The following is a 13,156-nucleotide window of genomic DNA, read 5'->3' on the forward strand; positions in this document are numbered from 1 at the left end:
AGTGTGGTGCTCCGTTCCATACTGAATGGAGACAGACAGCCCAGTGTGGTGCTCCGTTCCATACTGAATGGGGACAGACAGCCCAGTGAGGAGCTCCGTTCCATACTGAATGGAGACAGACAGCCCATCTCAGTGTGGAGCGCCGTTCCATACTGAATGGCGTCTAATTTATTCATCTCCATCTGGCTTTCGAGGGTCACCTTGTTTTTTTAATTGTAAAGATTGCAGCTGCAGCGTTTTAAAACAGCTTGTCACTCGCATATCGTTGCTTTAAAATCATTGCACGAGCGAGCACTCTCTCGCACTCTCTCTTTCTCCATAAACTCCATTCAAATTGCATCCGACGTCGGTATTTCTTCTTATGAATCCGACAGGGAGAAAGTTATACTTTCTAACAGCCATCATTTGTTGGAGATGAAGTGTTGGAGAGAGAGTTCTCTCGTCAGGGTTAACTTGTATCTATGAAGTGTTGAAGGGAGAGTTCTCTCGTCAGGGTCAACTTGTATCTATGAAGTGTTGGAGAGAGAGTTCTCTCGTCAGGGTCAACTTGTATCTATGAAGTGTTGGAGGGAGAGTTCTCTCGTCAAGGTCAACTTGTATCTATGAAGTGTTGGAGAGAGAGTTATCTCGTCAGGGTCAACTTGTATCTATGAAGTGTTGGAGAGAGAGTTCTCTCGTCAGGGTCAACTTGTATCTATGAAGTGTTGGAGAGAGAGTTATCTCGTCAGGGTCAACTTGTATCTATGAAGTGTTGGAGGGAGAGTTCTCTCATCTGGGTCAACTTGTATCTATGAAGTGTTGGAGAGAGAGTTATCTCGTCAAGGTCAACTTGTATCTATGAAGTGTTGGAGAGAGAGTTCTCTCGTCAATGTCAACTTGTATCTATGAAGTGTTGGAGAGAGAGTTATCTCGTCAAGGTCAACTTGTATCTATGAAGTGTTGGAGAGAGAGTTATCTCGTCAGGGTCAACTTGTATCTATGAAGTGTTGGAGAGAGAGTTCTCTCGTCAGGGTCAACTTGTATCTATGAAGTGTTGGAGAGAGAGTTCTCTCGTCAAGGTCAACTTGTATCTATGAAGTGTTGAAGAGAGAGTTCTCTCGTCAGGGTCAACTTGTATCTATGAAGTGTTGGAGAGAGAGTTCTCTCGTCATGGTCAACTTGTATCTATGAAGTGTTGGAGAGAGAGTTCTCTCGTCAGAGTCAACTTGTATCTATGAAGTGTTGGAGAGAGAGTTCTCTCGTCAGGGTCAACTTGTATCTATGAAGTGTTGGAGAGAGAGTTCTCTCGTCATGGTCAACTTGTATCTATGAAGTGTTGGAGAGAGAGTTCTCTCGTCAGGGTCAACTTGTATCTATGAAGTGTTGGAGAGAGAGTTATCTCGTCAAGGTCAACTTGTATCTATGAAGTGTTGGAGAGAGAGTTATCTCGTCAAGGTCAACTTGTATCTATGAAGTGTTGGAGGGAGAGTTATCTCGTCAAGGTCAACTTGTATCTATGAAGTGTTGGAGAGAGAGTTCTCTCGTCAAGGTCAACTTGTATCTATGAAGTGTTGAAGAGAGAGTTCTCTCGTCAAGGTCAACTTGTATCTATGAAGTGTTGAAGGGAGAGTTCTCTCATCAGGGTCAACTTGTATCTATGAAGTGTTGGAGAGAGAGTTCTCTCGTCAAGGTCAACTTGTATCTATGAAGTGTTGGAGGGAGAGTTCTCTCGTCAAGGTCAACTTGTATCTATGAAGTGTTGGAGAGAGAGTTCTCTCGTCAGGGTCAACTTGTATCTATGAAGTGTTGGAGAGAGAGTTCTCTCGTCAATGTCAACTTGTATCTATGAAGTGTTGGAGAGAGAGTTATCTCGTCAAGGTCAACTTGTATCTATGAAGTGTTGGAGAGAGAGTTATCTCGTCAGGGTCAACTTGTATCTATGAAGTGTTGGAGGGAGAGTTCTCTCATCTGGGTCAACTTGTATCTATGAAGTGTTGGAGAGAGAGTTATCTCGTCAAGGTCAACTTGTATCTATGAAGTGTTGGAGAGAGAGTTCTCTCGTCAAGGTCAACTTGTATCTATGAAGTGTTGAAGGGAGAGTTATCTCGTCAAGGTCAACTTGTATCTATGAAGTGTTGGAGAGAGAGTTCTCTCGTCAGGGTCAACTTGTATCTATGAAGTGTTGGAGGGAGAGTTCTCTCGTCAGGGTCAACTTGTATCTATGAAGTGTTGGAGAGAGAGTTATCTCGTCAAGGTCAACTTGTATCTATGAAGTGTTGGAGAGAGAGTTCTCTCGTCATGGTCAACTTGTATCTATGAAGTGTTGGAGAGAGAGTTCTCTCGTCATGGTCAACTTGTATCTATGAAGTGTTGGAGAGAGAGTTATCTCGTCAGGGTCAACTTGTATCTATGAAGTGTTGGAGAGAGAGTTCTCTCGTCAGTGTCAACTTGTATCTATGAAGTGTTGGAGAGAGAGTTATCTCGTCAGAGTCAACTTGTATCTATGAAGTGTTGGAGAGAGAGTTCTCTCGTCAGGGTCAACTTGTATCTATGAAGTGTTGGAGAGAGAGTTCTCTCGTCATGGTCAACTTGTATCTATGAAGTGTTGGAGAGAGAGTTCTCTCGTCAGGGTCAACTTGTATCTATGAAGTGTTGGAGAGAGAGTTATCTCGTCAAGGTCAACTTGTATCTATGAAGTGTTGGAGAGAGAGTTATCTCGTCAAGGTCAACTTGTATCTATGAAGTGTTGGAGGGAGAGTTCTCTCATCTGGGTCAACTTGTATCTATGAAGTGTTGGAGAGAGAGTTATCTCGTCAAGGTCAACTTGTATCTATGAAGTGTTGGAGAGAGAGTTCTCTCGTCATGGTCAACTTGTATCTATGAAGTGTTGGAGAGAGAGTTCTCTCGTCAGGGTCAACTTGTATCTATGAAGTGTTGGAGAGAGAGTTCTCTCGTCAAGGTCAAATTGTATCTATGAAGTGTTGGAGAGAGAGTTCTCTCGTCAGGGTCAACTTGTATCTATGAAGTGTTGGAGAGAGAGTTCTCTCGTCAAGGTCAACTTGTATCTATGAAGTGTTGGAGAGAGAGTTCTCTCGTCAGGGTCAACTTGTATCTATGAAGTGTTGGAGAGAGAGTTCTCTCGTCAATGTCAACTTGTATCTATGAAGTGTTGGAGAGAGAGTTATCTCGTCAAGGTCAACTTGTATCTATGAAGTGTTGGAGAGAGAGTTATCTCGTCAGGGTCAACTTGTATCTATGAAGTGTTGGAGGGAGAGTTCTCTCATCTGGGTCAACTTGTATCTATGAAGTGTTGGAGAGAGAGTTATCTCGTCAAGGTCAACTTGTATCTATGAAGTGTTGGAGAGAGAGTTCTCTCATCAAGGTCAACTTGTATCTATGAAGTGTTGAAGGGAGAGTTCTCTCATCAGGGTCAACTTGTATCTATGAAGTGTTGGAGAGAGAGTTCTCTCGTCAAGGTCAACTTGTATCTATGAAGTGTTGGAGAGAGAGTTCTCTCTTCAGGGTCAACTTTGTATCTATGAAGTGTTGGAGGGAGAGTTCTCTCGTCAGGGTCAACTTGTATCTATGAAGTGTTGGAGAGAGAGTTATCTCGTCAGGGTCAACTTGTATCTATGAAGTGTTGGAGAGAGAGTTCTCTCTTCAGGGTCAACTTGTATCTATGAAGTGTTGAAGAGAGAGTTATCTCGTCAGGGTCAACTAGTATCTATGAAGTGTTGAAGAGAGAGTTATCTCGTCAGGGTCAACTTGTATCTATGAAGTGTTGGAGAGAGAGTTCTCTCGTCATGGTCAACTTGTATCTATGAAGTGTTGGAGAGAGAGTTCTCTCGTCAGGGTCAACTTGTATCTATGAAGTGTTGGAGAGAGAGTTATCTCGTCAAGGTCAACTTGTATCTATGAAGTGTTGGAGAGAGAGTTATCTCGTCAAGGTCAACTTGTATCTATGAAGTGTTGGAGGGAGAGTTCTCTCATCTGGGTCAACTTGTATCTATGAAGTGTTGGAGAGAGAGTTATCTCGTCAAGGTCAACTTGTATCTATGAAGTGTTGGAGAGAGAGTTATCTCGTCAGGGTCAACTTGTATCTATGAAGTGTTGGAGAGAGAGTTCTCTCGTCAGGGTCAACTTGTATCTATGAAGTGTTGGAGAGAGAGTTCTCTCGTCAAGGTCAACTTGTATCTATGAAGTGTTGGAGAGAGAGTTCTCTCGTCAGGGTCAACTTGTATCTATGAAGTGTTGGAGAGAGAGTTCTCTCGTCAAGGTCAACTTGTATCTATGAAGTGTTGGAGAGAGAGTTCTCTCGTCAGGGTCAACTTGTATCTATGAAGTGTTGGAGAGAGAGTTCTCTCGTCAATGTCAACTTGTATCTATGAAGTGTTGGAGAGAGAGTTATCTCGTCAAGGTCAACTTGTATCTATGAAGTGTTGGAGAGAGAGTTATCTCGTCAGGGTCAACTTGTATCTATGAAGTGTTGGAGGGAGAGTTCTCTCATCTGGGTCAACTTGTATCTATGAAGTGTTGGAGAGAGAGTTATCTCGTCAAGGTCAACTTGTATCTATGAAGTGTTGGAGAGAGAGTTCTCTCGTCAAGGTCAACTTGTATCTATGAAGTGTTGAAGGGAGAGTTCTCTCGTCAGGGTCAACTTGTATCTATGAAGTGTTGGAGAGAGAGTTCTCTCGTCAAGGTCAACTTGTATCTATGAAGTGTTGGAGAGAGAGTTCTCTCGTCAGGGTCAACTTGTATCTATGAAGTGTTGGAGAGAGAGTTCTCTCTTCAGGGTCAACTTGTATCTATGAAGTGTTGGAGGGAGAGTTCTCTCGTCAGGGTCAACTTGTATCTATGAAGTGTTGGAGAGAGAGTTCTCTCTTCAGGGTCAACTTGTATCTATGAAGTGTTGGAGGGAGAGTTCTCTCGTCAGGGTCAACTTGTATCTATGAAGTGTTGGAGAGAGAGTTCTCTCGTCAGGGTCAACTTGTATCTATGAAGTGTTGGAGAGAGAGTTATCTCGTCAGGGTCAACTTGTATCTATGAAGTGTTGAAGAGAGAGTTATCTCGTCAGGGTCAACTTGTATCTATGAAGTGTTGAAGAGAGAGTTATCTCCTCAGGGTCAACTTGTATCTATGAAGTGTTGAAGGGAGAGTTATCTCGTCAAGGTCAACTTGTATCTATGAAGTGTTGGAGAGAGAGTTATCTCGTCAGGGTCAACTTGTATCTATGAAGTGTTGGAGGAGAGTTCTCTCGTCAGGGTCAACTTGTATCTATGAAGTGTTGAAGAGAGAGTTATCTCGTCAGGGTCAACTTGTATCTATGAAGTGTTGGAGGAGAGTTATCTCGTCAGGGTCAACTTGTATCTATGAAGTGTTGGAGAGAGAGTTATCTCGTCAGGGTCAACTTGTATCTATGAAGTGTTGAAGGGAGAGTTCTCTCGTCAGGGTCAACTTGTATCTATGAAGTGTTGGAGAGACAGTTATCTCGTCAGGGTCAACTTGTATCTATGAAGTGTTGGAGAGAGAGTTATCTCGTCAAGGTCAACTTGTATCTATGAAGTGTTGGAGAGAGAGTTATCTCGTCAAGGTCAACTTGTATCTATGAAGTGTTGGAGAGACAGTTATCTCGTCAGGGTCAACTTGTATCTATGAAGTGTTGGAGAGAGAGTTATCTCGTCAAGGTCAACTTGTATCTATGAAGTGTTGGAGAGAGAGTTATCTCGTCAAGGTCTACTTGTATCTATGAAGTGTTGGAGAGAGAGTTATCTCGTCAAGGTCAACTTGTATCTATGAAGTGTTGGAGAGAGAGTTATCTCGTCAAGGTCAACTTGTATCTATGAAGTGTTGGAGAGACAGTTATCTCGTCAAGGTCAACTTGTATCTATGAAGTGTTGGAGGGAGAGTTCTCTCGTCAAGGTCAACTTGTATCTATGAAGTGTTGGAGGGAGAGTTCTCTCGTCAGGGTCAACTTGTATCTATGAAGTGTTGGAGGGAGAGTTCTCTCGTCAAGGTTAACTTGTATCTATGAAGTGTTGGAGGGAGAGTTCTCTCGTCAGGGTCAACTTGTATCTATGAAGTGTTGGAGGGAGAGTTCTCTCGTCAGGGTCAACTTGTATCTATGAAGTGTTGGAGAGAGAGTTCTCTCGTCAAGGTTAACTTGTATCTATGAAGTGTTGGAGGGAGAGTTCTCTCGTCAGGGTCAACTTGTATCTGCAATAGAGAAGGTTATTTTGGGATTCAAATCTCCTTTGCTGAAACATGTCGTGTCTCATAGGTAGACAAGTGCACATGATTTTAAAGAAGGATACTGACAAACTGAATTTAGCGTTCAGTTTTAAGATTGATGGGTTTGATTGTGTGTTCTACGCTGCTACTGAATCAATGAAATGCTATGGGTGTGGAAGAGAGGAGCATTTGGTGCGTAATTGTCGAGAGAACGAGCGCGCAGAGTCGGGTTGCAGCGCTGGTACAGCTAAATCATCACTGAGAAGGGATTGTGCAGTTGTGGTAGAGCAGGGAAAAGAGGGGGGGTGGGGACAGTAGATGAGACTGCGATTGAGATCGCTGAGGGGGTGCTGGAGAATGAAATGGGAGTTCAGGAGGAGAGTGAAGCAATGTAAAAAAAAGCAGCTGTTTTCAAAGTACCGAGGACTAAAAGGAAGAATTTAAGGGTGATGAAGGTTCTAATTATAACAGGAAGTAGAGATGATAAATCAGTTGAGGATAAACAGGAAGTAGACATGACACATCAGTTGAGGATGAACAGGAAGTAGAGATGGTGGAGTTTTCTTCTGGGGATGAGAGTGAGGCCTCTGATGCGTCACAACAAAATAGCGAGAGAAATGGGGTGGAAGGGAGGTATGGGATTGAAAAAGTATGTCAATTTCGGAATTTGACAAAAAGGAAGAAATATATGCAGGATTATAATGTAACTGATTGTTTTTTCCTGAAAGTGAATTGTTTATTGAATCAGCAAAGTTTCTGATGTCAAAAATAACGGGTGGAGGTTTGACAAGCCCTGAAATTGCTAGACTAAAGAAAGTGGTTCTGATGTCATAAAGAAAGTGGTTCTGATGTCATAAAGAAAGTGGTCAGGAGATAAGTGTTTTCTGAGATCAGTCTCAGCCTTAACTCTGTAAAGAGATGTGTTTTCTGAGATCAGTCACAGCCTTAACTCTGTAAAGAGATGTGTTTTCTGAGATCAGTCACAGCCTTAACTCTGTAAAGAGATGTATTTTCTGAGATCAGTCACAGCCTTAACTATGTAAAGAGATGTGTTATCTGAGATCAGTCTCAGCCTTAACTCTGTAAAGAGATGTGTTTTCTGAGATCAGTCTCAGCCTTAACTCTGTAAAGAGATGTGTTTTCTGTCTCTTCCTCTGTATTTCTTTTCCCAGCCATGAGCAGTTTTAACATGTCTTCTTTAAACGTAAACGGGGTGAGACACGGACAAGAAACGCATAGTAGTATGGACAATTAAGTTGTGGCAACAGGAGTGGGGGGGGGGGGGCAGTGGTGTGTAGTCATAAAAACTCAAAAAGTAGGGGTGTGGCCATCCTGTTCTCCAAAGTTTTGTTGCCTTGGTCATATGAGGTTGAAGAGGTAGTTGAGGGGAGGTTATTAAAAGTTAGAGCGAGGGCCTCCCGGTTGGCGCAGTGGTCTAGGGCACTGCATCGCAGCGCTAGCTGTGCCACCAGAGTCTCTGGGTTTGCGCCCAGGCTCTGTCGCAGCCGGCCGCGACCGGGAGGTCCGTGGGGCGACGCACAATTGGCCTAGCGTCGTCCGGGTTAGGGAGGGTTTGGCCGGTAGGGATATCCTTGTCTCATCGCGCTCCAGCGACTCCTGTGGCGGGCCGGGCGCAGTGCACGCTAACCAAGGGGGCCAGGTGCACGGTGTTTCCTCCGACACATTGGTGCGGCTGGCTTCCGGGTTGGAGGCGCGCTGTGTTAAGAAGCAGTGTGGCTTGGTTGGGTTGTGCTTCGGAGGACGCATGGCTTTCGACCTTGGTCTCTCCCGAGCCCGTACGGGAGTTGTAGCGATGAGACAAGATAGTAATTACTAGCGATTGGATACCACGAAAATTGGGGAGAAAAAAGGGGGGTAAAATTATAAAATAATAATAAGAGCGAGATGTGAAAACATCACTATGTGCTTAATAAATGTATATGCCCCAGTAGTGGCAGTTGAGAGGGTATGTTTTTTAGAGACATTATCTAATACCATTGAGAAATGTAACACTGAGGATGATTTATTACTTGCTGGGGATTTTAACTGCACAGTCAGTGATTTAGATACCTCATATAGCCTCAAGGACTTTTTAAGAACGCCTTATTGTAACACATGAACTATGTGATATTTGGCAGAGTCAAAATGGAGGCACGAGACAGAACACATGGTCTAATGTGAGAGAGAACACCATCTCTCTGGCCAGGTTAGATAGGTTTTATTGTAACACTGTGTGATGTTTGGAGCCAACATGGAGGTACGAGACAGAACACAGGGTCTAATGTGAGAGAGAACACCATCTCTCTGGCCAGGTTAGATAGGTTGTATTGTTTTGAGCATCAATCTCAGGTCTGTAAATCCAGTGTGATAAAACCTTTATTTAACCAGGCAGTTAAGAACAAATTCTTATTTTCAGTGACGGCCTAGGAACAGTGGGTTAACTGCCTTGTTCAGGGGCAGAAGGACAGATTTGTACCTTGTCAGCTCGGGGATTTGATCTTGCAACCTTTCGGTTACTAGTCCAATGCTCTAACCACTAGGCTACGCTGCTCAGAGGTGGTGTACATTGACGCTGTAAAACCCACAAGTGCATACTGGCATTTTATTATAACTTTATTGAGTGACGCTCGCTTTAGGAAATGTTTTTTTTCGAGGAGAGGTGGAGGTCTGAAGAGGACAGTATTGTATCTCTTCAACCGTGGTGGGATAAAGGGAACATCCAGATTCAACAATTCTGTAATCAATACACCATGAATGTCACCAGAGACATCAGCAGATCAATGAACACCCTGGAGTCTGAAATAGTGGAACTCCTGACGTTAGTTGAGACCACAGGAGATCGAGGCCATATTCAGGCACTCAAGAGGAAAAAAGCCTCATTGGCAGACCTGCTGGGTATCAGAGCACAGGGGACATTGGTGAGAAGTAAGTTTCAGGGAATCTCTGAAATGGATGTCTCATCCAAATTTTTCTTTGGTTTAGAGAAAAAGAATGGACAAAGAATAATTATTAATTGAGTCAAATCAGCTGTTGGACAGGAGCTCACTAGCCCAAGTGGAATTAGGAAGAGGACAGTAGAGTTCTATGCTGAGCTCTACAAGTGGAATTAGAAAGAGGATAGTAGAGTTCTATGCTGAGCTCTACAAGTGGAATTAGGAAGAGGACAGTAGAGTTCTATGCTGAGCTCTACTAGTGGAATTAGGAAGAGGATAGTAGAGTTCTATGCTGAGCTCTACAAGTGGAATTAGAAAGAGGATAGTAGAGTTCTATACTGAGCTCTACAAGTGGAATTAGAAAGAGGATAGTAGAGTTCTATACTGAGCTCTACAAGTGGAATTAGATAGAGGACAGTAGAGTTCTATGCTGAGCTCTACAAGTGGAATTAGATAGAGGACAGTAGAGTTCTATGCTGAGCTCTACTAGTGGAATTAGGAAGAGGATAAAACAGTGACACAGCAGTTCCTTGATGGGCTCTCACAGGTGGGTGCTGAAGCTCAGGTTGAACTAGAGCAACCATTGTCTTTGCAGGAGCTATACACTGCATTAAAAAAGGCATGGAAAATGGAAGGGCACCGGGCATTGATAGGCTTCCCGTTGACTTGTTTAAGTCTATTTGGGCTATGTTGGGAGAGGATTGGCTAGCAGTAGTTAACGATAGTTTGACCAGAGTACTACCGTTAAGCTGCAGAAGGGTTGTCCTCACCCTACTGCCAAAAAAGGGTGACCCTATGGAGGTGAAGAACTGGAGGCCGGTGGCCTTAATGTGCACTGATTATAAGATCCTGTCCAAGGCTTTGTCCACCAGGCTGAGAGAGGTGACGGGGCAAATCATACAGACCAGTCCTACTGTGTTCCCTGCAGGCAGATAAGGGATAACATTTCACATCATACAGACCAGTCCTACTGTGTTCCCTGCAGGCAGATAAGGGATAACATTTCACATCATACAGACCAGTCCTACTGTGTTCCCGGCAGGCAGATAGGGGATAACATTTCACATCATACAGACCAGTCCTACTGTGTTCCCTGCAGGCAGATAAGGGATAACATTTCACATCATACAGACCAGTCCTACTGTGTTCCCGGCAGGCAGATAGGGGATAACATTTCACATCATACAGACCAGTCCTACTGTGTTCCCGGCAGGCAGATAGGGGATAACATTTCCCTGATTCTGGACGTCTCTAAGGATGTTGGGTTGGATGCTGGTCTAATTTCAATTCATCAGGAAAAGGCATTTGACCGAGTTGAACATCAATACCTATGTGGCCACTTTGTAGGCTTTTGGTTTCAGCTCTGGTTTTATTGCCATGATCATTGTGATATACGGTGACATTGAAAATATATTGAAAGTTAACGGTGGCTTGAGTGCTCCTTGTAAAGTGTGTAGAGGAACTAGACAGGGGTGTTCATTGTCAGGAATGTTATATGTCATCACTATAGAGCCACCGCTAAATAGCATTAGAAGTCTCATTGAAGGGGTGAACATTTCAGAGGATATTCCTCCTATTGGTTTCTCAGCAGATGCTGATGATGTAGTTATTACGGTGAAACATCAAGCGGAGGTGAATAGTTTGAGTCTCGTGGTTGATCGGTTTAAGGGAATATCCTCTACAAAGGTAAATTGGGGGAAAAGTAGTGCTTTACAGATTGGGAAATGGTCTGGAGGGATCATGGCTTTGCCAGGGGGGTTGGAATGGTGGAAGGGAGGGTTCAAGTATCTTGGAGTGTACCAAGAGGATGAGGGGACAATGGAAAAAAAATTGGAATGGGGTGGTTGAAATGGTGGAAGGGATGATGAGGAGATAGATGGTGGTGGTTGCTATCTAGAATGTCATATAGGGGGCCACTATTATTGTTAATAACGTGGTTGCCTCTGCACTGTGGTATCGGTTGTCATGTTTAGAGCCACCGTCTGGCCAAGATGCAGGCAATTATTGTAGATTTTTTTGGGGTGGATTGTCACGTCCTGACCTTAGAGAGCCTTTTTATTTCTCTATTTGGTTAGGTCCGGGTGTGATTCTAGTTTGTCTATTTCTTTGTTGGCCGGGTATGGTTCCCAATCAGAGGCAGCTGTTTACGTTGTCTCTGATTGGGGATCATACTTAGGCAGCCCTTTTTCCCACCTTCAGTTGTGGGATCTTGTTTGTGTGTAGTTGCTTTCTGCACTGCATATAGCTTTACGTTCTTTTTTGTATTTTGTTGTTTTTCGGTGTCATTTTGAATAAAGAAAAAATATACGCCTACCACGCTGCACCTTGGTCTCATTCTAACGACGGACGTAACATGGATAAATATCATTGGGTTCCACAAAGTGTTTTGTATTTGTCAGAAGAGGAGGGGGGACAAGGTCTTGTACATCTGGCTAGTAGGGCTGCTGCTTTCCGGTTCCAGTTTATTCAAAGGTGCTTTATGGCCCGAAAAATGTGGCGTGGAGAGGGGTGGCAGGCCTGCTATTACAGAAGGTTAGGGGATTAGATTTAAAGAAGGCTTTATTTTTGGTTGATAGTAGCCAGATTTCTAGAGATGGAGTACCTCCGTTTTACAGAGGCCTTCTTAGGGTTTGGAGTATAATGAAGGTGTCCAGACGCACTAAGGCTGAGTCAGTGCATTGGCTGCTGGAGGAACCTCTGGTGTTTGGAGTATAATGAAGGTGTCCAGACACACTAAGGCTGAGTCAGTGCATTGGCTGCTGGAGGAACCTCTGGTGTTTGGAGTATAATGAAGGTGTCCAGACACACTAAGGCTGAGTCAGTACATTGGCTGCTGGAGGAACCTCTGGTGTTTGGGGCAAGACTGGATTCTACAACTGAAGCTGTTCCACATTTCTCCAAGATGCTGCTGAAGGGCAAAATCATCACCCTCAGGAAGTTAATGGACATGGCTGAGCCCACATTAATGGATGGAGGACGGGTGGCTGAACATCTGGGGGTTGAGGTCAGAAAGGATTGTCGGACAAATGCTGGGAAGTTGCAGGAAGGCTCTGTCAGGAGAAGAGGGGATTATGCTCAAGAGTTACTACAAAAAGACAAGATGAAGACGCCCCATTTCCCAGACTAAGAATTCCACCCAATATCCCAGAGTCAGACAGAGAGGCTTTAGTACTGGATCTGAGAGGGTTGGAAGAGGTGGGTTTGGATGAGGTGGGTTTGGATGAGGTGGGTTTGGATGAGGTGGGTTTGGATGAGGTGAATGGGAAGAAGTTATATAGGGAGTGTGTCAAGGTTTTAAATAAAGATGAATTGAAAAGACACTCCTTGGTGGGTAAAACCGGGCCTTGATGACAAGGTAAAGCCAGCATGAAGAGCACATACAAGCCACCGGTACAAAAGGGTACTGGTGATATGCAATGGAGGGTTTTGCATGGCTTCATTGGTTTCAGTACAGTAAGCAACAGAAAAGAAAATGTCAACTGTTACATTTTTTGGGGGGACAAGCTAAGTAGGAAAAATAAGATAGACAAGAGATATGGTAAGGATGTAAGATGTGTTTTTAAAGGATTAGTCAAAGCGAGAATAAAAGTGGAGTTCTCGGTTGTAAAAGTGGCCTTATGAAAGAGCGGTATGTTTTGTGGAGGAAGGGAAACTATTTTGGGCTGGTCCCCAGGTCCCATTACAGCATGTCTCCCTCCCAGGCCTCCATTTTCTCTCTCTCTCTCTCGCTCTCGCTCTCGCTCTCTCTCTCTCTCACATTCAATCAATGCCTCTGGCTACTATGATAGGCTCAGACTCCCTACAGGGATCTATAACTTCACATATCATGATGTGGGTATCATTTTACTGTTGTACACACACAGAAGACTCTTCAACATTACACATTACTTACCATCCAGAAGGTCCCGTATTTTGTCCATGTAAATTTCAAAATAGGACACCTGGTGAAGAGAGGAGAGAGCATATTGAGAGAAACTAATCTTTGAGAGGAAAGTGGACTGATTATACGAATCTGC

The 13,156-nt window shown here is 43.8% G+C and overlaps 1 protein-coding gene across 2 annotated transcripts in view; it reads right to left on the minus strand.

Annotated features, from left to right (window-relative positions):
• The window catches only part of LOC139553699 (kinesin heavy chain-like), a 148,795-nt gene that overhangs the window by 50,700 nt on the left and 84,939 nt on the right, over positions 1–13,156 (minus strand). For both annotated transcript variants that reach the window (XM_071366302.1, XM_071366293.1), the window contains exon 5: positions 13,033–13,081. In XM_071366302.1, coding sequence (XP_071222403.1) covers positions 13,033–13,081 — 49 coding nt within the window. The remainder of the gene's footprint in view (positions 1–13,032; positions 13,082–13,156) is intronic.

This window comes from Salvelinus alpinus, chromosome 2 (assembly GCF_045679555.1).
Source record: "Salvelinus alpinus chromosome 2, SLU_Salpinus.1, whole genome shotgun sequence".
NCBI classification, from domain to species: Eukaryota; Metazoa; Chordata; class Actinopteri; order Salmoniformes; family Salmonidae; genus Salvelinus; species Salvelinus alpinus.